The 26,736-nt window shown below is 43.9% G+C and overlaps 1 protein-coding gene across 1 annotated transcript in view; it reads right to left on the bottom strand.

Moving 5' to 3' along the window:
• Positions 1-1,516: 1,516 nt before the first annotated feature.
• The window catches only part of LOC138579952 (vomeronasal type-2 receptor 26-like), a 174,730-nt gene continuing 149,510 nt past the window's right edge, over positions 1,517-26,736 (bottom strand). Inside the window, exons 10-12 of the mRNA XM_069650178.1 lie at positions 24,580-24,807; positions 8,929-9,052; positions 1,517-2,436 (exon numbers count right to left, since the gene is read on the bottom strand). Of these exons, the coding sequence (XP_069506279.1) occupies positions 1,517-2,436; positions 8,929-9,052; positions 24,580-24,807 (1,272 nt within the window). The remainder of the gene's footprint in view (positions 2,437-8,928; positions 9,053-24,579; positions 24,808-26,736) is intronic.

The raw sequence follows: 26,736 nt of genomic DNA, 5'->3' as shown, positions 1-26,736 counted from the left end.
ATAAGGCACTTACCAACACCATAACAAACAGCCTCTTCCATAGCTCGACTGGCCCAGCAAGGATGACATGTCACAGGGATAATAACACTGCATGTCTTTCCACAAAGAGGGCATTGTGACCAATAAGAACATGTCATGCGATATATAATGTGTGTTAATGTTGATGACTAGTACTGTACCTGCAGGTTACACAAAGGTGCATTTGCCATTTGCATTAACTCAGTCACTTTACTGCAGATTGTAATGTACTGTTCTGTCTGGTGTCCTTTTAAATTGTGCTCACCCCACTCCCCAGTGAGTATTATCCTCTGCTCGACGTTCCCTCTTTCAAAGAGTATTTTTAAGAATGACAACCTCAATCTCAAAATGTTCTCAAATTCAAAAAAGCCTTTCTACTTTTCACTGCCCTGGAGGGGTTTGCACAAGGTTACCTATAACCTCATGTATTAAATCAGCTCTGGATTAGCAAGCAGTTTCTCTGCATCTGCTCTGCATTGAATTATTGAGGGTCATTGGGCGGGTGGTTTCTTAGGTTTTAGCTCTCCAAGCTGCAAGGTTCTGGCAGAAGGTGGCCTCAGTTCCACACACCCTCAGAGAATGAACTGCAGTGAGGGCCTGGCTACATTAGCTGTCAGGCCAGTGAGATCTGGGGGCGGTGGGCTGGTTGCTCTGGGGAATTGCATTTAATATGAGCCAGCCCTGACCCAGAGAGTCAGGTTCTTTGAAGCCGTTTCTTCCAGGGAATGACCCAGACTAAAGTGCTGTGGTGGTACTTATAGAGTGCAGTCCAGAGTGTCTCGTAGGGAGTGATTCTGCACACAACATCCCAGACTGGGAGCTGAAAAGCCTAACATCATCCCTTTCTAATGCACCGGTATGCTAAAATGGGGGCTTCCGGCTCTGCCCTAAGAACTGGGGCAAGTAGGGACACTTTTTTAAATGTTGTGAATTTTACACCATGCAGGACTGAAGGAGATTGGTAAGGGAAGAAGTAAAAGACCCCCCCTCTGGCCACGTACAGCGCCCGAATACTATTGCTGACACAAAGGGAGCACCGGAGTTACAAGATGATGAGTGGATGCTTGTGAGAGAACCAATGTAGCCTCCAGGCCATAACAGTAAATATCAATATCATTACATGGGCTGTTTGTTTCCAATAAAGTGAATGTTAGTAACACTCTGACAGGAGCATGTGCAAGGGCAGTCCACATCTTCATTTTCACTCAGATGTCATTACTTACATTGTGGTGTTGATGGTGTTGCGCAAAACATTTAGAGGCTGATTCATGGAATTATTTGCTCTGAAAAACGGGAATTTGTGCGCCATTCTATCCGCAAATCCCTGTTTAACGAATGGGGATTTGCGGGAAGAATGGCGCACAAATCCCCATTTTTCGGCGCAAATTATTCCATGAATCAATGATGTCCTGCATACTATGAGCTTACACGTTTAAGGGGTTTGGGTGCAAAGCAATGGAAAGGAAACAAACGTAAATGTAATGTTTTTAGCTTTTTTTTATTTACTTTTCATAGATAACTTCGATTTTGAAATCAAATATTCTCGTGTGTTTCTGTCTGGTCTCTGAAAAATTATAAACATTTTGGGGGCAAATATGCAAAACAGTAGACCAGCACTAGAGGACAAAATGGCAAATATTTCCACAGCGACTAGATACTTTCCCTTCGTGCTGAGATAGGCTGGAATGAAGGAGAGCCAGACACTGACGAACACCAGCATGCTGAAGGTGATGAACTTGGTCTCGTTGAAGCTGTCGGGTAGATTCCTGGCGAGGAAGGAGACCAGGAAACTCACACTGGCCAAGAGTCCCATGAACGCCAACACGCAGTAGAACCAGACGATGGAGCCCTCGTTGCATTGCACGATTATCTCCCCCATGGCTGAGCTGGTGATGTGTTCTGGGAACGGAGGTGATGTTGTCATCCAGATAATTCCAATAGTGACCTGCACTAATGTGCAGTTCAGAATAATAGTATAGGCTACCTTTGGACCCAGGAAGCGATTGAGTTTGCCATTGGGTTTTGTGGCGCTGAAGGCGATCACCACTGTGATGGTTTTAGCAAGCACGCAAGAAGCACACAGGGAGAAGATGACTCCGAAGACGATTTGCCGCAGCATGCAGGTGGCATTTATGGGACGGCCAATAAAGAATATGGCACAGAGGAAGCACATCATGAGCGCGACAAGCAGGAGGTAACTAATGCCACGATTGTTAGCTCTCACCACTGGTGTGTCCTGGTTCCAAATAAATACAACCAGAACCCAGAAAGCATTGAGGAAAAGGAAAATTGCTATCAATGTTAAAGTTAAGCCCAGCGGCTCGTGGAAGGAAAGGAAGACTAAATGTTTTCGTAGGCATCTGTCGCGGATCTCACTGGACCATTCATCCTCGAGGCACTTAACACATTCCGCCGAATCTAGGAGAGATAATGAAGCCTTAGACCAAGCTGCATTGACTTATTAAACATACAACTGTGGTACACATATGAGACAGCAGCAGGAAAAAAAGGAAAAGCATTCTCTACAATGACTATATTGAGAAAATAAGCCATATGATTCAATAATATTGATCTTGTAGTAGAAGTAGTTACTCGTTTATTGCAGATGATATCCATATAAGATACAGAAATACAAACTACAACTGAATGTGATTCTCATTAATATAATACAAACACATGATAAAATACAACAGATAAACATCCAATCTGAAATCCATTAGATACATTATACAAATTCTCATTAATATAATACAAACACATGACAAAATACAACAGATAAACATCCAATCTGAAATCCATTAGATACATTATACAAAGCAGAATTAATGTGACTTCAAGTATTCATAAGAGGATTAAGCACTACCAGTCATCGACATTTTTTGTATGTAATTCTTTTGACAGCAGAAGAAAAAGATCCAGACTTCAACTGACCCTTAAAATGTGGACTAGCATAATATAAAAATATGATAGCCACACTTCTTAAAACTGAAGACCTTTAATAGGGAATTAGTTATTTCTATTGTATGCCTTTATACGACTCGTAAAAGAACAAAACAATCAATATTAGATTGTATTGATAAATTGCCGTACAATCAAGTAGACCCATACAACAGTTTTCAACTTGAGTGTTTCAGGGTTAAGAGGAGCTGATGGAACCTAAGACAGGTAATAGACTTTCTCAATTCAGCAAAATATTCCGGAAGGGTGAGCATGGCTGTTTGGAGAGGACTACATGAAGAGAAGTTAAGCTTTCACAGTTCATTTTGACAATTCAGCATCTAATAATGTAACATTGAAGGTTTTTAATAAACACATTTTTTGACTGTATAGTCATATCGGTTCTGTTCAAAAAGTTTGAAAAAGCACATTCGTAGAGGGTTGAACGGACATAGCCAGTCCATGGTGATTCATGACCTTGCACTGGAGACAGTCAATCGGTGAAAATACTTTGTGATAAAACAACAACTTTTTCTTTAGCCAAACAAAAAGCCACAGCAAAATGTATACACATTGGAGTTTCATGGGAAGTGTCCTAAGTTTAGTTCAGGCAGTTAAATCAGATACATCCAAGCAGGATTTTGGCTATTTATACTCTGCCATTTCAATATTCAGAAGAGAAGAGAGACTCCAGAGTTCTCGCATAAAGAGCAAGACTTGGCCATATAGACCTTTATGGCGGGATAAACAGCAGCACCTGCGCAGCTCGCAGAACACTGAGTTGACTTGTTTCTCTTGTACTGCCGCTTTGGCTATCAGCTCCACCCAGGTATTTATTTTAGGGAATCTAACATCTAGATAATGCAATTAGCATTTCCTAGAAAGCTCAGAGTTCTTGATGTAAGAAGAGGGTAGATTCTTCTGGGTGGTTCGTTTGCATATCATAAGATTAGATTTCAGTTTGTTGATATGGTGTGAGAAGGTGAATACTTCATATCATCAAGCGTCTTTTGAAGAGCAGCTGGCGTTCTCGCAGCGAAGGCGGCAGCATCAGCATAAGCCGGCAGGGTATGAGGTCTCCATTAAAAACGTGGAACATAAGATAGACATCTTTTAACCAATTCAGATAGATGTTAAGAAGTAAAAGGGCAATTATGCACCGCCGGTCATCTCTCTTGTAGGTATCAAATGGTGGGGTGTGTTTGTGATTCCTGCCAAAGGTCACATTAGCAGTTGCCCCAGTTGCATAATAATACTGGGCAACTGTTCATCTATTTTAATTTCTGAAAAGACTGACCATAATACCTGATGTTTCACTTTTGTCGAATACCATAAGCAAGTCCATGAAGGCCTACTAGAGGGCTCCCTGCTTGCCAACAGTCATCACAAATTCAAACACTGCTCGGCAGTATCCATGCCTGACTGAACCCCAGCTGTGAATCTGCTAAGATATTATTTAACTCCACCTGGTTCTGCAATCTATTTAAAATAACCTTTTATTTTATCGTCAGGGATATGTCAGTCAAAGAAATTGGCACATATCATCTGGCGTCACACCACTAAGGTTTCTGGAAATTTGGAACGTTAGAGCATGTGAGCCATTTTCCTGTCCCCTTAGCAATGCTCTAGTATTTAGTATTGTTGAAATAATATTTAACAAAAGTGGACACTTTATTAAGGGCCCATTTGTATAGATTACAGGTTAAACCATCTGGGCACAGAGCTTTTAGTCGACCAAGGCATTCAAAAATGATCAAAATCTTTGATAGATGTACGTCATCAGCAAGAACTTTAAGATGGAATAGATATCCAATATAGGGCGAGAAATTCTCTCTTCAGAACCATTCACTTACAAAAATGGTCAAAACCATTTTCTTTCACTATTTTCAAATAGTGCATTTTGATGGTTTTCAATACAGAACCATGCACAGCAAACCTCCAAAGCTGCTTAGAATCGTAACTAGTACAAGTACATTGGATTTGATCCCATGCATTAACTTCACATTGTCATTCAGCTCTGGTTATTTTATTTCTGCAGGATAAACTAGCAATTGCTTTTTGGCTAGAAGAAGAATTACAATATTTTTGCACTTATAACAAGTTTCATTTTGATTGACGACAACCTCAATCAAAGCAGAAGTTCCTTAATTTAGTCACGGTAAGTGGTTTATTCGATGATAACATTTCTTGGGCAATTTCACTCAGGGATTCAAAAGAATCAAAAATCATTTTACCCTCCCCCGCGAGGACAAGGCACTGGATCACAGAGATCAATCCTTCCCTGATTACTTGTTCTTGGGTCAATTTAATGAATGTGATATATCTTTCAACCAGCACCGAAATAACGAAGGCTGTATTGCTAACTGCGACACAGTTCTTGCATTCAATTATTCCAGGTAAGACAGTTAGCAACAATGAATAATAATAATTTTTGTGTCTAATCAAGAATTTAATATCAATGACATGTCACCAATCACACATCAGGGTATAAAAGAAACAGTGGGTCCTGAAGAAGTTGTAATGAAGCAACACGTTGCGAGAAATTCCAAACTGTTCCAACCATTAATTATAACAGGGCATGGCTGCTCAATACTTAAAACAATCCCAGACCCTGTCTGTTGACAAAACTTGATGTCCTCACCATAACAGGGACTCCCCACACATCTGCCTCATTAGGATCATTCCCGATACCCTTCTTTTGGTTCCATGTGTTTTAACTGCTGTTTTGTTCATTAAGGAATGTTTCATTTTTTACTTTTCACCGATTTTCAATTCAGTGCAGCTGCAAAATTCAGAGAGCCCCCCCCTATTGTACTCCATTTATTTTCCTCCATTAGCCCCAACTGCAACCCCAGCCCAAAAATAATCACTATCTGTAAATTATTTTCAATTATATATTGTAGGTGAATTTCTATGAGATTAATTTTCTGCAATGAAAAATGTGTGCAGTGAATATTCTACAATTAAATCACTGGATAGCCCTTCTTTTCAGTGCCAGCAGGCACAATAAAATCCCTCCCAATGTGATTAAAAAATATGACATGTATGTGACAACCTGTCAATCAGCAATAGAATTAACAATTCTCAGTATTAGTAGTTAAGTTCAATATGTCGTGATCCATGTCACAGACGGCCTCAATAGACACAGGAATCCAAATTGATGGTTGAAGGGCCTTTATTACCAAGAACAAAATGTAATTGTTTGAAGCTCTCGAGACTGCAGATAAACTGGACTAAAGGGTGTTTCTAACTGGTGCTTCCACCCCAGGCTAGAATTCTCTTACACCCAAAATGAATGCGTGTGTATTCAAGAGAACTGTAACCATACCTGCCTAAACTAACCTAACTACGATGTGAGGGGGCCTAAGGCATTATCTAACTAAAACCTTTCGGGCTTCCTAAGGTTGCACTACTCTAATAATCCACGAGAATGGTCACAGATATGCTCTCAATGGGGCCTGTATTTTCCAAGCCATTCTCTCTTTTGCTCGTCTACCTGATCTTAAACCTCCCTTCTCAATTCTCCCCTCTCTCCTCCTACTCCCACTCTAATCCCTCCTTCCGTTTCTCTCGCCATCTCATCGCTCCCCCTTATGCCCTGTGGTCTTCTCACTCCCTTTCTTCTCTCTCCCCTTTCTGTCTCTCTTGTCCCTCTTCCCTTCTCTCCTTCTCTCTCTCTCCTCCCATCCCTCTGCTCTCCTGTCTCTCTGGTCTTCTCAAACTCCTCTTCATTCTGTCTCTACCACGTTTCTCCTCCAGTGACTACGTCCTCCTACATTCCCCTCTATAACTCCTCTCTCTCTCTCTCTTTCTCTCTCCCTCTCTCTCTCTCCCTCTTTCTCCCAGTTGCTCTCTCTGTACCACACTCATGCTCTACTAGCTTTATTTCATCCTCTACACTCTCACCCTACCTCCATGTACCCTTCTTCACTATCCCTTACTCTCACATACACTCTCACAACAACAGCTACACTCCCTCTACTTGGTACCACTCTCTCACAATACTCCACCTGCAGCTTCATCCAACCTTTCCAAAGACTCTTCAGCACTCTGCTCCGCCTACCGCCCTTTGACTTGTCTATTGGTCCACCTCCACAACGCCCGACCTCATCCAAATGCCTTTCTTTCTGGCTGGCCTCTACACGTCTTTTATTCCCATGACATCCTGTTCTTTTTCTTCCACCCGCCCTCCATTTGGTCCGCGTTCCATCTGACTACCTTGCTTTTCTTCTAGGTGAGGATCATTGTATCTACATACTCCCCTCTGAGCCCGGAGCCCTTGAGGAGCACAGCAGTAGAAGCAATCTGTGATTTTCTTTGTTGGATTTTGGTTTGGTGTTCTGCTCTCTATGCAAAGTGGTGAGTAAGACTTCTTTCTTTTTACCGGCATCAGAGTGTCAGACACTGCATTGGTGCCATTTGTCTTCTCCAGCGGTCAGCAGGACCTTCCCTAGGCTGCATGACTTGATTGTGTTTGTGGTTCTCAAATAAAGCAACCTGAGCCAGGGTTAGGAGGTCATGGCATTGGGTGACTGACTGTGGTACCAGAATCAATAATCAAGACACAGATAGTGGGTCCAGCGACTGGGGCCATTCTAACTCCCTCTCCCTGTCCCTGTCTCTAGGGTAGGGTCAGCTCTGGCGTACGCCCTGGTAGGCCACCTACCCTTGAAAGAGTCAAGACCTTGACCCTGTCACTTCACAAATCTTTAGTATATTGTCAAACAAATGTAGTTCTAGCTCAGGGGTGTGCAATCTTTGGCTCTCCAGATATTTTGAACTACAACTCCCATCAGTCCTAGCCGGCATATTCAATAGTGAGGAATCATGGGAGCAGGGGTGTTGCTAGGTCTGGAAATGATCCAGGGCTACGCTAATGCCGGGACTGTCAGGACTCGGGGATACCTAGCTTTTTGGTTGTAACTCATGATCTTCTATCCGGGGCCACAACCAAAAGACCTGGGGCTCTAGCCCCCGAACCCACCTCTAGCAACGCCTCTGCATGGGAGTCTTAGTTCCAAAAGATCTGGGGAGCCACAGGTTGCAGACAGTTAAAATACTAAAATGGGGTACATGTTTAATTTCTTTCATAATTTTATAATTTAAATACAGCACTACAAACATGTTATGTTATGTAAATACACTTGCAGAGCGCAATTTGTTTTCCGTGGGAAAAGTGAGTGAGGGAGAGCGAGTGGGTCAGCAGAGTGAGAAGCTCCACCAATCTCTTCTATTTGGTGCATGTGCGGGAAAGAAAATGAACATGGTGATTAGAGCCTTTGGGCCAGATTCACAGAAGTGTTTTATAATGGCACAATCCCATGGGAAAGCGTTCTGCGAATCACGCCCTTTATTGGGTTGCACCGCAGAGACAGGGAAGAAGAGGCCTAGAATGAGCGCAGGCAGTCATTCGGGTGGTGGATATCCTGAACTGGCGAAGCTAAAGCCTGTTAGACCGGGGAGGCTGGAGAGGCGGGGCCAGGGCACTTTGTAAGGCCAGACTCTGGCAGAAGGGAGTGGAAGACAGGGCTGATGGAGCGAGAGCAGGAGTCCAGTAGTTGGAGAGAGGAGGAGAAAGTGAGAAAGAGAAAGAGGAGGAGAGGTGGAACAGGAGTTGGAGAGAGCCTGGTTGACAGAGGGTTGCTTGGATTGCAGCATTACTCAGCCATTTGGGAAGGAGGGGGAGCGAGAACTTCGAGTAATCGATTCATCAGGAATGTTATTTTTCCTTTTTTGTTTACCCATCTGAGGTTAATCTGAAGGTGCCTTCGGACTTGGAACTTGGCTGGGAAAGTGGAAGATCCCTCCGACGGGTGCACATCCTGCACCTGTGTACTTAGTTTTGATGTAGTGTGCCATTAGCAAAGAGTATAAAATGGAGGTTTGAAGTGCCTGGTCCTGTCATCTCCAATCCAACAGGAATTCAGTAGGGTTTAATTATTTAACGAATTGAATGTCAATAAGGTGACCCACCTGTTTGGTTGGTAATACTTCCCTCTGAGCATGGCACACAGTCATAGCAACATCGCGGCCTCCCCTTTATGGCAGATTTTCTGTATCCTGGACGACAAGGTTCACTGCAGATGGAAACTGGTACCTGAGAGTCAATGGAATGGAAGGAGAGTCAAGAGGATTATAATATGTAAGCACTCTAAAATTATGCCGTATTTCTTTGTCCCCCTTCCTTAACACAATCCGTGCAGTATGATGTCAGTGTGTGAGTCCAGAAATCCAACCCCAGGGCTAGCTCTTTTTGGTTGTAATCCCTTCTGCTGGACTGCACATGTGAATCATTTGCCCTCCTACCCAGAATCCTTTCCGTTTATTTCCAGTTCATTCAGACGCTGCGTGCTGCTCTGTATCTAAAGCTAAGTTCCCTTTCTTCTTGTACTTTGATTTCTATATTATCCGGATGGTCCTTATTGAAGCAGGCTAATATCCTGGAGGACCTGCTATCTGCAGGCCTGGAGAGCAGGCTTTGTTTAAGTAGTTCTCCTCCACTGTCCACATACTTGCTAGGGAAGAAGCACGGCTAAAGCGAGTCCATCATGTCACAGGTACTTCAAAGGCTGCCTGCAGCCCTTGGCAGTATACAAGTAGAAGTGGTTCACAGGAACGAGGAATGGAGTGAGAAAAAGCAACAACTCTAGTGCAGACCAGATATAATGTTAATGGTAATGTTAAAGGATATTTATACGGCGCACTATCACCACCGGAGTGGTCCCCTGGCACCCTGGCGCCTCTGAAAGGTAAGAGGGTAGGGTGGGTTAGAAGGGCATAGCGGGACAAAAGGTAGAGCAGGAAGTTTTTGATGTACTGTTGGCAGCTTCAGTTCGGTTAGTACCGTTTGCTGAGCGTGGGTGTGGTTTATGGATCTGTAGACTCCCATATGCTGTTGTGCAAGACTATGGGCCTCATTACACGGAAGGCGGTAAGGGTTAACGGTCACTGGTAATGGTACACCGGTCACCGGTGACCGTTAACCCTTACTGCCTTACTACGAGGTCCCTTTGCGGGTTGGTAAAACCAACCCGCAAAGGGACCAGGGTGCTAATTACGGTACCGCAATTTGCGGTACCGTAATTAGCACCTTCCCCATTCCCATTATGCCCTATGGGGCAAAAATGGGAATTGGGAAGGGCAATGGGGGAAGGGGGAATTACCGCCCCGCCAACCTTGGAATAGGGCGGTAATTCCCCTTTCCTCCAAGGCGGTGTCAGTATTTTACCGGCATGGACCAAGGTGCTAATAGCACCTTGGTCCACCGCCTACCGTGTAATGAGGCCCTATGTGTGGTTTGTTTTGTTGTTGCAGTGTGGTGAAGTGCATGCAGACTGCTGTGCAGAGATGTGGATCTGTTTGTTTAGCGACTTGAAAGATGTATGCGGAAAGGAGAGTTGAAGTTTAGCGGGTGGGTTAGTGGGGCTTTTTTTTTACCTCATTGCTTTTCGACATCCGTCACTCACAGAGTCCCTCGTCGTGTTCTGCGCATATTGTCGTCTCCCTGTAACTGTTTAGTTGGCGGCATTTAGGAAGGTGGTGAGCCCTCTAATCCCCCCGGTCATGAACGGTATGGTACTAGGTTGCTCATATGTCGCCAAAGGGGGTTGCCTGCCATCGCCTCCCCTAGCTTCGAATGCAGGTTCCCTCCCTCCGATTTGTAGGTGTTCCTTGTTTTACTGAGTGTCATTGGTTAGTGCTCCCTCATCTGCAGCCAGAGTGTCTGAGCTTAGGCGAAAATAAATATATCCAAAAGTTATTAGTATCATCAGTATTAAGGTTGCTCACAGTGGCACTACATCACAGCTTTTGACAGAACCGAATGCACAACCCTAATTCCATGAGTTGTAATCGAGACAGCTGTGCGTCAAATAAACCAAAGACATGTTTTGATCAAATGTGCTTACTGCAGATAGCAGTAATTTGACAAAAGTAAGAAAACGTGTATACGTCATGAAATGGTGTGTTAAGGTGATAATGGAATTGTAAGCCACCCCTTGGCAAGAATGCATTGTGCGAGTGAGAAGCAATGGCTTGCTATGCCATCTTCTTTTTCTGAGAAGATTGAAACTGTCTTAAATCAGCCTAAGACCCTTTTTACTGTGATTAAATCACTGTCCTCTTCCACTAAATGCACCCCGGCGATAAGACCTACCCAAGAACTTTGTGACTCTTTGCGTTCTTTATTACTAAAGTCGCTACCATCTGCGCTAATATTGATAGCAGCCATGTCCCACCGGCCCAAACCTCCTTAACTGGTTGCCGGGCCAATTACCAAGCTACTGAGTCCCCCAGTTCCACTTAGTCTTCTTTTCTTGTGTTCTCGGAAGACATGGTTTCTATGGCGCTACAAAGGGTTAAATCCTGCTCTCCCTCTGATCCATTGCCTCTTGAAGTGATGAAACAGCTGTCCGCTAACCTTTTGGGTGAGATCACTACAGCTGTTAATCGTTCTTGCCAGTCGGGAGTCATCCCGTCTGAACTTAAGGCCCCTCTAGTTATTCCCCTCCTGAAGAAGCCTTCTTTGGACCCTTCTCTTCCATCTAATTTCCGCCCTATTTCTTTGCTTCCCTGTCTTATGAAGCTTCTCAAATCACTGGTCTCTCCTCTTCTGTCTTCCTTTGTGGAGTCCTCCAGGATGCTTGATCTGGCCCAGTCAGGTTTCCGCCCTGGCATGGGACATAAAGTGTCCTTGTGTCTGTGCAGGATGATCTGAACAGGCTGGTTGACCAAGGCGGTGTCAGTGCCCTGCTTCTTCTCGACCTGTCAGCGGCGTTCAACACCTTGGATCATGGTATCCTGCTCATTTGCCTGGCCCAGATTGGCATATCGGGACAGGTATTGGCCTGGTTTCGCTCCTTTGTGGACGACAGATCTAAAACTCTTTCTATTCCACCTTTTCTCTCTAAATCCTCACCTCTGAGCTGTGGTGTTCCCCATGGTTCTGCTTTGTCCCCCCATTCTTTTTAACATCTACATTTTTCTGCTGGTGCGTCTCATCCGCTCCCTCGGCATCGGGTGCTACTCGTACGCAGACGATACCCAGCTGTTGATACGTTTAGATCTGGACCCAGCTGTGGTGTCTGCGTGCCTGCATAAGTGCCTGACTGCTGTTGGAGAGTGGATGGGATAGAACTGTCTGAAACTGAATGGGGACAAGACCGAGGTGTTGGTGGTAGGTTCCCCTCCTGATCCTTCTCTTTGGATGTCTTCTTTCTGGCCTTTATCCTTGAGTCATCTTCCGTTCCCGTCTTTGAAGGTAAATAATCTCGGGGTGACTATGTCAGCCGACCTTACTTTGACAGCCAAGTGTCCTCGGTGTGCCAGCAGGGGCACTTCCATCTTAAGATCTTAAGGAAAGTGCTCCATTTGGTTCCCGCCATAATGCGTCCACCGGTGGTAGCAGCTATGATCCTTAGAAGGCTGGATTACGGAAACTCCCTGTATCTGGCACAACCGAAGGGGTTAGTTGCCAGATTACAGCACCTCCAGAATCTAGCATCTAGGGTGGCAACGGGGACCCCTTACGGGTCTCACATACCCCCCATGCTGTGCTCTCTCCGCTGCCTCCCTGTGGCACAACGTATCCAGTTCAAGTCCCTCTGCATCGTGCACCGGGCTCTGCACAATCAGGGTACTGAGTATATCCGCATAAAATGTGAACGTTATGTTCCAAACCGTCTGCTGCGGTCTGGCTCTGCTGGCTTGCTATGTGTACCCCCCTTCCGCCGTTCTCGGTTGGGAGGGTGGGCCTTCTCTATCACAGCTGCCCAGCTCTGGAACAGCATGCCTCTTGTTTTAAAATCTTGCTTGATTCTGAGTTTTAGGTTTGCTCTGCTCCGGTGCCCCTTCTGGCTCAGCGGTTTATCCTTTCCAGTGCCATGATGCCCTCGGGCAACCGTGCACTTTACAAATAGCCATAACATAACATAACGTAGCTCAGCGAGTTAAATACATGCCTTTGACACCTTTATTTAGACCATAGGGCACAGGTTGGAATCCTTTCTGGAAGCAATCAGCTGTTCTTTATTCTGAGCGGGATAATGCGAATACCATTAAGTTGCATCATGATTCAAATCAAAAGCTTAGAGTGATGCAAAAGAAATAGAATGGGGTGGGTAGGCAGCCACTTGGATAAAGCGCTTTCCTAATGAATGGGCACTCTATTTTCAAACTCTAAAACTCTGGGTAAATTTTTACGCATAAGATTTGTGTGATAGCATCAGTGTGGGTCCATAAAATCACATAAGCATTCACCATTGCATTTCAGGCAAGTTGATACCATCCATGCCAACCTGGGATAAAGTAGAAGCAACTCTGGACACATGTGTTGATGTCATTAGAGCTTTTCAAATGTGTATTGCTTGGTTGAGACAGAAGAAGGGTGCCAAGTACCAATAACCGAAAAATGCTCAAACATTTTGAGTGAAGCACAAATCATTCAAAACAGCCCACTATGGAAATGAAAAGACAATGGGCCTCATTACAACCCTGATGGTCTGGTAACAACGGTGCTGATAGGCTTGCTGGCACCGTTGTTACCGGACTGGCAGATTACAAGTTTGCTAGTCGGGTGCCTTTCCGCCTGCCAGGTCTGATCCTACATATTTCAACTACCTCCAGACATTCATCGAAGACCCTTCTCATGGGGGACCGAAAGATAGGCCTTAAAGATGAGCCTGATATCAATGCACAATCATTAGTGGGGGCAGATCTCTGTCTTTGGCTGGGGTCTCCCTCTGGAACAGCCTCCCTGCCACTTGAGGAGAACCATCTCTGGTTCCGGAAGCACCTCAAGACCTTCCTCTTTGCCTCTACCTTCGCCTCCCCTCTGCCCTGCTGATTCTATTCTCCTTCGGCACTGTGCACGTGGCCACCCTCTGTCGTCCGGGCCCAGGTACCTGCTCACCCTGCCACCCTCCCGCACTGCCTCTGGGCCACCGCTTGCACTGGGGTGTGTATCTGTACCCATACAGTTCCCCCCCTTTTTCTTCCTGCACTTATCAGACCTACCCAGTCTGCTGCCTTACACACAGCACTTGCCACTTTCTGGCTGCACTACCACTGTTTGTTGCCTTGTTTATTATTAATTGTTATTATTATTTATCTGTTTTCTCCTTGCTCCGCACTCTCCTTTTCTCCTCCCTTCCATGCACTTCTCCCCCCCTCTCCCATGCACTTCTGCGTTCTCAATGTCACTGGACCTATTAAGATCATTGTTTTGTTCTCCCCTGTTCCCCTTCCCTTGCCTTGTCGCGTTCTGAAACACTTGTGTATGAGCGCGATAGAAATAAAATATCATATCATATCATATCATAGCTAGTTCCATCGCAGCATTAGGCTTATTTGCAACATAAACATAGCCCTACTCATTCCAAAAGCTGTATATTGGAGTGGCTAGCTGACATGAACTGCAATGTCACAGTCACCCCAAACCTACCCTGCCCTTGGTCAGACCACAATGCTACGATACCAGCACCCAGGCTGACGCCTACTTCGGCATGTGCCAGGCCCCCCGCTTTAACACACAGCTCCCGTAAAATAACTTTGACGAGTATTTTGCCTCTGCTGGACAAGATTGTCTCCCTACCTACACCTCTAGATGACCATGCCGCTCTGGTTGACATCTATAACTTAACCATCTTGAAGGGTATCAACACAGTGTCTCCACTTACCCAGCTCAAAGACAAACCTCTACAGCATTGTAACTCCTGGTTCACCCCCGACCTCAAAGCTCTCTGCATGAAAAAATTAAGCTGACAAAGTCCACTTCACTGCTACAGCAAAGGCCTACAAACATTCGATACTCCCAGCCAAAAAATCCACCCACAATTTAAGAATTTCCAAAGCTTGCTCTAGCTGCAGCAAAGACGGCACCTGGTGCGCCAACTTCCAAAATGCCCTGCTTGATAAATATACCATGCTCCAGAAGAAGATACTAATGAAAGAAAACACCCTTGCTACTATTTCCACTGTTCAAACCGGACTCTGAAATTGAGATTGCACAAATTATCAGAGGCCTTAAACCGTCTAGATGTCAAGGGGACGTCTGCCCGACTGCAGTGATCAAGGACTGCGCAAAAGCACTGTGACCTTTCTTCTCTTCCTTGATTAATACCTTGTTCGCCACCGGCTCAGTTCCAACTAACTTAAAGGATGCATGAGTCCGCCCCCTGTTAAAAAAAAAAACACTTGAGACCCGGCTATTCCTACTAATTACCGCCCTATCACCACCATCCCTTTCTTCCTCAAAATACTAGATTGAGCATTGCTTGAATCTAACAACCTCCTGGGTTTATGCCAATCTGGCTTCAGACCAGGCAACGGCACTGAAGAACCAAATGGACGAACTCAAGGACTCTGGCAAAGTATCCTTACTGCTTTTGCTGGACCTGTCAGCCGCCTTTGACCTCATGGACCATCAAATCATGTGTCATTACCTCTCCTCAGCAGCTCACTTTTCTGCGCAGGCCACATCCTGGATCTCCACATTTCTATCTAATAGATCCTTCAGAGTGTTTTCTGATACTGCTTCAGCCCCTCCTGCCCCAATCTCCTGCAGCGTTCCCCAAGGCTCCTGTGTCTCATCTACACTCTACAATATCTTCACTAAACCCATGTTCGACATTTTAGATGACTTGGGCATCTCCTATGCAAACTATGAGGATGACACGCACATTTTACTGCCCCTCAAGGGTAACCACACTGCTGACTCTAATACACTACTTTCTGTTTACCGAACCATCCAAGCCTGGATGGCTGACAACCTGTTATGCCTGAATGATGACATGACTGGTAGGACCGTTTTTACTGTCATTGGTTTTTTTCCTCCTCTACCCCCTGCCCCATTGTCTTGTGGTGCCTTGGAACACGTGTGTATAGGCGCCTTACAAATGTCCAATGAATAAATACAAATTCTCCTGACTGGCTTGCAAACTATAGTCAACAAACTTGACCAAAACTACAAATCCTTTACCGTTGACGGCATCACCATACCTGTATCAAGTTCTGTCAAAACCTTGGGCGTTTACCTCGCCACCACTCTGTCTCTAAACAGGCAGGTTAACTCCATTGCACCATTCACAGCATACACTTCCAAATTTACCAGTGCCTGCCGACCCTTCTTATCTACAGAAAGCTGCCTCACCTTTGCCCGGGCTCTTATTGGATCTAGATTGGACTATTGTAATACCTTATTTTCAGGGATGTCCGTTCGAAACCTCAACAAATTGCAGATCTTTCAAAATAATGCTCTCAGGGCCACGGTGAACATCCTGAGGCAAGAGCACATCACTGCTGCCAGAAGCAGTGCGCACCGGCTCCCAATCCGTGAGCGCAATATGTTCAAAACTCTGGCCATCACACATGAGTGCCTTGCCAACACTGCCCCTAGTTACTTGTCGCAGAAATTCTGAAAGGCTCAGTCAGAGAGTCCCACGGGGTCGTTCTATATGCACTGACTTATCCCCCTAGTGTCATGCTCAAGAGATCAGGGATATTGAGTTTCCCAGTGATAGCCACTAAAGCCTGGAATGCCCTGCCCCAAAACCTTATATCAGAACCATCGTATTGGGTTTTCCGGAAGCACCTTAAGACTCTGCTGTTCACCTAGGATGTTTCATATGCCAGACTTTCTTCCTAAAGACTTTCTCGCACTTTCATGTTGCTAATAATTTACCCATGTTATGTTGTGACGTCATGTCATTTTTTTTAACCATGTAACCGGTGCCTTGATGCCTTTGGGTTTAGTGTGCTCTACAAATGCAAAAATAAATAAATAATGTTCTTGATATTTCCATAGGGAGGTCTGTCTCCCCTAGAAGTAGAAAAACGATGGCTTTCATTTCTAGGACAGGCAGGACAGAAACATATTCCCAAAAGCCCTGCCAGCGCCCAGCGAGGCCTCCGCCCCTTAGAGCCGTGTTGGCAATGGCAGCATGCCTTCCCCTGCAGGGGCCTCCAGGTCAAACATATTGGCCCAAGCATTGCACAAGTTTGATTATCTGCAAAACCAGAGTCATCCTATCATTCAACCTTTTTTAGTGTTTGGGCTCTCCCCTATAGAAGCGTAGCTAGACCAGTTTTACACGTGTAACTATGTTCTATTGGAGCACCGCTAACCATTGAGATTTAGTGGCTCTACTCTGTAGCTGAGCTGGAAAACATTGTACATATGACTCACTTAAACCTATGGTAGAGAAGCGAGACATGTCTCATGTGCCATTGCTGTTCATAGCATGCTCAGGGTTTCAAGACTCATCAGGGTAGGGTAGTGATTAGCATCAATATTGCTCATCATCACCAGGATTTATTTTATTTTTTTTAAAGCGCTCACATCGAGGCGCTGTTACAGAATTATTTTGTTGTTGTGCTAGTTGCATATTTATAACACGCTTAAATACCCAGAGATTTCTAAGCACGGACCAGGGGACCGAACTTGCGTTGCTTCGTGTCGTCTTGCTTCCAAGGCGAGAACGTTGCCACTGAGCTATCCTCATGGGACGATTGCATAGGTTTCCAGCCAGGAGCTATTGATGTATGCAACATCACTGAGCCATCCTCCGAGTCAGAGGCGTGTAGAGTATAAGGCACTTATTGTGAGCACTGGCCAAGTGCTGGACTCACACAGTGAGTGCCCACCTCGCAGTGCCTTATCACACAGCACGCATTGCTCATCGGCTTGTTCTGAGGTTCTGTGAAGAAGGCCCCACAAATGCTGAGGTGTTCCGAATTTCAGCATTGCATAGCTTTCATAGATGGCACAGTGCGCGCAAGTTCCTACGCGGTCGCTCAATACCCTGCAATACTACGTAGCTGTCTGACTGGCTGACATATAAGGACATCTTGTGTGCTACAAGTATGCAATATAAAGGCTGGTCTTTGCTGACAACAATTGTTAGCACAAGGTGGAAAATATATGCAAAACAGGGACCATACATTACATTCCCCCTCATGATACATCAATATCATGCAGACCATCAACTATCACGAAGGCCGAGTAGTGGCTGCTGGCGCCTTTGCCACCATATGTCATCCAGTATTTTCCACAAATCGTCTCCACGGTGTTTCTTCTATCAGAATTGTGTGTATGGTGACTTAGGCGGGGAGAGGTGGGGGGGGATGGAGCATGCCCACACTGCACCCCTATAAGTTGCCGGCCTCTAGAGGTGAAGGTTATTCAGTACACTGTTGCATACATGCAGTTTGTGCTTTGACCACTGTTCCGCATGTTCATGTTGAGGCAATGTCATGTGACTTGAAGTTGACACAACAGAGTAGTGTTATTCCTCATACAATACATACTTATGAATTGGAGCTTCCTTTCCACTAACCTAGCTTCTACTGAAATATGTATTCAACTGTACATCTTTGTCACTGCTTTGTGTTCAAAGAAATGTCAATTTCAGATTAGCTAGAAGTGATCAGCACTTGCAGTTAATTTCCTAAAGTGAGAGTATGGGACAAAGCCTCTTGTCATCATTACCTCCATATTGCATTGGGCAGCAAAACTCTATCATGCTTCCTGTCATATGTCTGACTCGACTTAACTGACCCAGGAGGCTGGGCTGGGGCACAGGCACGTATGCAAAATCCCATGCTTATTTAAGTTTGTGCCACATTCTGCTCCTTTCAAACTATCATGGCTGGCAGATGGCAAAGTCTCTACAGAGGCAGAAAAGCAAAATCCCCACTTTCCCCTATATTCTTTTGTGTGCCACACTGGTAGCATTGCAACAGTGTACGGAGAACCGACTATGTGGAATGCTGCAGCGCAAAGCAGATGTCTCACGTCTTATTAAGGTTAACTGGAGGCATAAAGGGAGGTACTGGCATATACTGACAGAGCAAGCATGGGCATGTTTTCTTATAGTATCATAACTGCCATTATGGGCAAAGCTAACATAGGTATCTGCGTATGTGGGAATACTGGCATGTATTGGTGAATCCAGCATGGACATGTATGACCACCGTCAGCATGAAAATGTTTTTTTTTTTAGACTGGCAGAATACTGGGCTATAGTGGGAAAATAGAACCAAAAGGTGGGTATCCACTTCCTTGAAGGTAACTGGGGAGCAATACTGAAGAACGACAGACAGTTGATACCTCGTGGAAACCAATGTTAATTATTCCAATAGGGTTCAAGGGATATCAAAGGATTGTGGCAGGCAAAAGTCTCAATAAAAATAATGTATTAATACATATGAATACAGATATTTACAAAAGACCATCAGACAATACACTATTCATATAAAAAACATTAATGATGTGTGCAAATCGCATAAGTAAACATACTGTGCAAAGGAGCAATGTAATTAGTACAAATCCGTAACAAGAATTCTGCAAATCCTCAAATCCCATATATACATCTCACCAGTTTTCAATTTGAGACTTCAATTTGCAACTAGTGGTAATACACACACCGAAGGCCGTGTTTGCACCTCATATGAACAGCTTATTGTTCTGTCCAGCAATTCTGGTGTGTGTATTGTCACTACTTGCAAAGGCCAGGCAAGCCAGCACGGCTCATGGCTATGAGCTTCCCCTGTTGATGCAGCCGCCTCGCAGGCCCTTGTAACCTTACAGATCTGAACTGATTTAGTGGGATTGTGGCTTTGTCCAACTTGCTGCACAGACCACTCTCCTTCCTCACTGCCGCCTCTCCACAGGGCTCAAGACTTCTGTTGTGTTCCGGCAATTCCCCCTCCAAATGCGGGCCACCAGCAGCGTCACCAGTCAGGACCAATGCCACTCAAAGGGGTGCAAGTCGAGACAGTAGCTCTTTCTCCTGCATGTGTGGCGTGTTCACGGTGTCCTCTTGTGTTCCCTCGACCCATCCCCACTCTGGGTCTTCTTCATCTCTACCAGTGAGGGATCCGCTCTCTGTTGCTCCCAGGGGCTGCCTTTGGCACCTTTGGGATCTCGGGGCTGACAAGTCAATGTCCAGAATCACTCCTGCACCTGGGAAAGGGGACTTTGGTTTTTGGCTGGATCCCAGGAATAACACTGGTTTTAGACTCCCTTGCCCCCTTCCTTACCAGGCCAGATAACTGGCCTTGTCACACAGTCAATGTTAAACCCAAAGGACTTGACACACGTGTTCAGCTGGGATGTGAAGCCCTCGAGGTGCATAGAGGTGCATAGAGGAGAGCCAGATCTGAATGCCTTGGTGTTCATTGTTGTTAGTCAGGAGTAGGAATTCGGTCATGGAGGGGTTGAACTTCGGATGGATGTATTTATCTTTTAGGCCTGCTTATGCAATTTATACTTCTAGTTAAGACATTCTGGGTGTGGTTTCCTAGCCTTGTCTATGAATTATCCTTGTTATTATCATATGGCTTAGTCATCTTTGCACTGGCTTGTTGTGAGATGTGATTTTATGTGTAACGAAACAGTATCTTCTTTGTTGGATTTGTTTTACATATTTATAGTTATGTGTTTTATACTCAGGATATGGGAACCTGTGATGTGATTGTCTGTTTCTTGTAAAATGGAGTACCTCTTTATGTTGTATTTCTGTTTTGCTTAGTCCAATTACATTTCTAATGAAGCATTTACTACTAATAATTTCACAGTTGGACAAGAAGACCTAATTTCGGTGCCATACAGGGTGCACCCTCAGATGAAGTGTCATAAAGAGGTAGAACATTAAATGAAATTAACATTAACCAAGTAAGGAGAAATATACTATTGACTTTTATATCTCTCCAGTAACACCCGTATGGCATTTTGAGTTAAGCACTCTTTTCCCAATGCACCCATTTTGCAATCAACAACACTGTATTAATTTTACATAGAACTGTTCATGGGTTAGTATTAAACCTGGTTGCGCCAACGTGTACAAAAAAAATCCACAACATTTCAGGGAGTTAAGAGTAACAGAACGCGAAGTAGAACATATCCCCTTGCTGATGCCTAAGCATCTGCAATTTCATTTTTGAATATGTCTCCTGAATTATCTCGTATTAATTAGGGATATCTTGTGGGAGCCATGCACGACCTTTAAAAAAAATAAGCAAATGTTCCTCAGTGCTCTGGAGATCCACAAATCACACTATCTAATAAAATACCAGATGAATGTTTGCCCATAGCTGTCCTACCCGCTTGACCTGTTTTCACCACTAGAGGAAGCTGTTTACGCATACAGCAATAAGGCTTCAAGTTAATCTTCCATGTGAACAAAATGTGTAGTTCAACAATAACATACAATTAGCTTCAGAAGAGGCCCTGGACAAGGATACCACTTTAAAAGCATGCTTTAAGTTGCATGCACTAAGAAAATATATACATTTAAAAAAACATATAAACAGAAATTCATTTGATTAAGCACTATTTCTCTAACAAAATAAATTACTTGTTATTCAATGTACTTATGTATTATGTAATTATTCATTGTAATATTTCTTGGTATGTATTATTATTTCAATAATATTCTTCATCTATGTTTTAAACCTTATGTGACTTCAATTTACTTTATTTTATGATCTCAAGTCTACTTCGATTCATGCTGCACATGAATTGTATTATTCAGACATCCATCAACATTATATAGTTGAGTCAAAAACCCATAAGTAGAATCCAAGACAATGAGGAGCAGATATAATTGGCCGTATGTACTATGTTGAACCTTCAACGGATTCTGTGAGATTTTGCTTGAGGTTACTACTTCTCCATGTAAAAGGAGCAAGATCCTTTACTATTTATTTTTGTCGATTAGCATAACTTAAGTTAAAATACACCACAGAATATATTTACACTCTAAAAATGTCTTTCTTTACGCACATTAACCCATTTACACGTACTTTTCCACTAGTATAAAATAATTTAAAATACTTGTTTGGTAGTTAGGTGTAGTTCTGCGCCAAGGCCAAGAAATATATAGTTAAAAGATGGTATATATATATATAAAAGTGTTTATTAATGGTAATACCCAAATGTGTTCAGTATCAGCGTTGTAATTGTATCATTATCTTGACTATTTAAGGGAATATCAGCCAGCATACTTATATTTAACACCCACCCCAGACAACGAAGAGAGGTGCATAGACTTACTTTTTTCCCTACTTTCTGCAATTCATGAAAAGTAGATTAGACTTGCATCCTGACACCATTTGAATCCTTCTCCACGGCCGCCCATTTTCTCGTCCCTTCTTAAATATGTATATTTTTAGAACCATAACTCTGGTATCTATGATGACACCATCGATTTAGGCCTTTCACTCTATCTCAGTGTGTATATTTTGCAGACACTTTTAGTAATTATATGGAGAAGAGGTCTGTTTTGAATTATTTATTTTAAACAAAGTAATTGGAGAGCATTTCAGATTAAGTGAGAGGTTGTGCCAGTGGTGTCATGCGTGTGTGGTAAATCTTGTGCCACCCACTCTGGCCTTCTGGAATTGTATTGTTGGCATCCAGAGTGCAGATTGTCAGAGTAAGAGATGTTTGAGATGGAAGTGCCTGGATTTCTTCTGAATGAAAGGGGACCTGTGTCTTAGTATGCTGTATGTGCAATGCACATTGTCATAGATGGTATCCTCTTTTTCAGAGGCAACCAATGCCAGGAGGAGAGGCCTTTAGACATTGAATTATAATAGCTGTTATGTGTTAGGAATGGCATGGAATATGATAAGCAGGGCAATTGCTATTTGCATAATCAATACAGGAAAGGATCAGTGCCAAAGTGCTTGGGTATGATTTTGTTCTCGAAATCGCAAAACTCTTTTCAGCATTCTAATCCCATAGAAGCCTGTTTCGAGAACAGCAGCAATCTATGGCTCCAAGGAAAGTGCAGTGTCTACCATGATTCCCAGTTTGCAAACCTGTGAGACAGGCAGATAACCCACATCATACTGCCTAAGAGTCCGAAAGAAAGGGCACAATGGTTACTGCCTGTTCCTTTTCTCTCAAAAAGGGTTCAGTCCTGGTTAGGGCCTGGCCATTAATAAATCATTGTTGTAATCTTTCTAATCAGATACCATGAGGCATAGAATAAAAGGCTGCCGAGCAGGCTAGTAAAATGAGTACACCGACCGTGCCTTGGACAACCAGGCAACTCATGCCATCCAGCCTTGTGATAATCAATAGGTTCTGCACTATACAGAGGTTGAATGCTAGCTTGATTTGAGTTCAGTGTATTGCTGTCTTGCACTGCATCATCTACAAGGCCTTCACCCTCAAGTCCCCATGCTATCTTGCTGAGAAGCTCAACATCTCAGTAGGCCTATGATCCACCAGAAGCCAGGACATGTGGAGACCTGAGAGTTGCTGTATATAGGGAAATATTAATTATCTCTGGCCAAATTTTCGAAATTAGGTATGGAAGTCCCTTGATCTTTTAAAAAGAGGTTCTATGTAGGGTTCTAAAAGAGAAGCAGCAATATTACTTCGCTTAATAAGAAGCTGAAACTCTTCTTGAGAAAAATAGAAAGCTGGCCAAGCTGACTGCTGTACTCTAGAGACCTGCAAGATGTAACCTTTGGTCCCTTCTTGCTGGCATTCCTGCATAGATATGGACGGTAGGCAGTGGGATTCTCATGGAAGGCTCCTGCAACATCACTCCAGCATTCGGTTTGGTCATTTGGTTCCACTTAGCAAAAGGTGCAATCTGGAAGGACCTCCAAAAGATTACATTAAAAGGTTGGTGGAATAATACACGTAGTAGGCATAGAATGGGGATGTGTGCTGCTAATACACCTGCTCTTTCTGTCAAATATGACGTTTCTTTATTGAGCATTTAGACAGTACTGATTCATAATGAACTCAAACAGTGATCTCAGTTTATATCAAACAATCGATTTCTGTTGATGTAATTATAGTTTCGGTCATTAATTTAACTGGAATGTTAATGTTTATTTCATATGTTTTATACTACTATATTTGTATACATTTTACCCCTCCCTTTTATCTCATCCCTTCCTTGTTCTGTGAGTTGATTACCTTTTTGTTCCATGTTCTGTGTACTTTTTGATTAGAGCAGATTCTTACAAGCATCCTTTAACAAGTTCAAAGATTTGATTTGTAAAAGGTTCTAGAAGTAAAACATCAACTGGTTTGAATTGCTTAAGTACATAATATGTCTATAAACAATAGTCTATCATTTTATCTCAGACTCACATGTGGAATGTGTTACTATGGCATTCTTTTTTTGGAAAATACTATATTGCTTTATTTATTCCTAAATAAGAGTTATTACAGTTAGCTTTACTATTAGTTATTACATATGTGTATTAATAAAATATTTGTTATTGTCTGGATCGGAAGACAATCAATTAAAATATGCAGCCAAAAGCTGTGACAAGAAACTAAAAGGCAGGCATGTCCTGTATAGATGTTGCCAGCACAGACATGTTTGTCAGTGGGGGAACTGGGAACCAAAAGAGGCCATGGAAATACTTTTCAAAATATTACACATTTTCAGCAAGCCCAACCCTTTCCCTGTGGGAACATTTGGAACATTTGGAAATCCCACATAAAGAGGCCCAAGGTGCAGAGGCCTACTGGGAAATCTCCAGAGTTCCCCATAGGGCAGTCCACCCCTGCATTTTGTTTCCTTGTGCTGCACTTGTGCTGCACTTAACAGGTGGCATGGAATAAAGATCTGCAATGACTTAGCCTGTGTTTACCTTATGGTCCTCTCCACTCCATCCGATGGCACTGCTGTTGATGATAAACCTCTGACCCTCCGGGGCACTGGCATCATGGGTGCCCACTTTCAGAAACCTGCTTGTGTCCTTCGAGGTCATCTGCCAGTTTACAATATCCGTCAGTGGTGGCGCATCTCCATTTTTGTCAAAAAACACCTCTTTGCCTGCTGCATTCTTGGTGCGGACGTTCTTTAGATAGTGAAAAAGCTGGAAATAGGAGAACATATCAAGAGAAATAATTTAAGATAAGACCCGAGGCTTATGTATTGATTTTCCTTTCGAAACACAACAACTGCCAGCCAATAGCAACATCTTTCAAAAACAAATTTTCAAAGACACCACAAGGGAATGAGTGAATACACTGGATACAGGGGTATAGGACGAATTGACCAAATTTAAAAGTCTGACCCCACCAAAATACCTAAAACAAACACCACAAAAAGTTCGGACTACCAAAAGTCAGAACTTTTCGTGGTGTGAGTTTAGGTGTTTCGGTGGGGTCGTACTTGGGGCTAGGGCATTGTCCCCCGCAACCCCCGCTCACTGTAGTGAGCGGGGTGTAGCGGGGGACAACCCCGCCAAATGAAAAAAAACAAAAAAGCCGGGGACTGCGCGGGTGTCCCCCGCAATACCCCGCTCACTATACTTTACAGTATACAGTATAGTACAGTATACAGTATAGTGAGCGGGATGTTGTGGGGGACAACCCCGCAGCACACCCGAGAAAAAAAAAAGAACGGGGGCTGTAGGGATGTCCCCCGCAACACCCTGGTGACTGTACTTTACATACGTATATCACGTAAGTGAAAGGGAACTGGCGCCGCAGGGACACAGCGCCTCTTCGAAGGTAAGTAGGGTGGGGGTATGTTGGCGGTGTGGGTGGGAGTGTGTTGTGGGTGTGTTGTGGGTGTGGGTGAGGGTGTGTGTTAGGCAGAATCATATGCAGTACCCTTTGGGAACACCACACACAATTAAGACTACAAGTGACAGTACAAATTCACCTTTGGTACAAGCCCGTACTACACAGTAAAGTGGTAGCGATGGCTGAGCAGCCAGAATTATCTCAAGAGTAAAGTGAGTAGTATCAGAAGTTACACAAAGGACAGTAATTACTATCATTCAAACAAACACTGACTTAAGCTTTCTGAGTAAAAGAACATACATTTATTTACACAATCACTTGTAAAACAATTCACTAATGTAAAAGCAGCAGAACATCACAATCTTAATATACTACACACCACCCAATGAATTCTGGACAAGTTAAGCTCAATATGAGTGTGAGCAAAATGGCACTACAGCAATTTAAAAAGGGAGGGAAAGACAAGGTTATACAAAATTAAGCAGCACCAACAAGTAAGTAGGCAGGGCAATCTAGAAAAGGCTTACTACAACTAGGATTCAAATTAATAGGCCTGGCCCAATGTTAATGGTTCAGAGTCTTTGCAGAGGATCACACAGTTCAGAGTAGTTTGCGGTTAAGTCTTTGCCAAGAGTTCGAACCGAAGTTGGTTGGAAGGAAAGTTATTTAAAAGAGTAGAGAAGGACAAGCCCTCGGATTAGCAAAAGATTTCAAACACTTTCACCGCGGTCAGATGGAACGGACGACCAGATTTGAACAGTACCTTAGATGAAGAAGAATGCCGTAGCTGCGGCGGTAGTTCTTGGCAGTTCCTGCGGGCTCACGGTTCCTGAATCGACTGTCGGACTGACAAGACAGAGGAAGACTGGAGGGTCCTGCGCTGCCCAGGGAAGAAGCCAGCAACAGAGCAATGCAACAAAATAAAAGGTTTGCTCCTTAAAAGCACAAAGGGTCTCTCTCAAGCTGGCTATCCGGTTCACTGTGGCACAGCAAATTTGACCAGGCTGAAGAGGGAGGTCCAGGGTCTTTGTGAGCTGGTTAGTCCCACCAGGCTCAAGGGGAGAAGAGTCCTTGCAGATCTTCCCTGTTGTTGAAGGGGAGGAGATTCGGACCCGCAGCAAGGCTTCACCGGTAGGTTCAGTAGTTGCAATAGTCCTCTTTCTTCAGCTTCTCTTCGGTTATCTCGATCCAGTGGCAACTCTGCCTTCCAGTCCCAGAGACCTGATTTTTATGCAGTTTTCCCCCATTCACACAGCCTGGCTGTCAATCACACA

This window comes from Ambystoma mexicanum, chromosome 3p, assembly GCF_040938575.1.
Source record: "Ambystoma mexicanum isolate Mex_15411 chromosome 3p, UKY_AmexF1_1, whole genome shotgun sequence".
Lineage (NCBI taxonomy): Eukaryota > Metazoa > Chordata > Amphibia > Caudata > Ambystomatidae > Ambystoma > Ambystoma mexicanum.
This window is presented reverse-complemented; position numbering and strand designations above follow the sequence as displayed.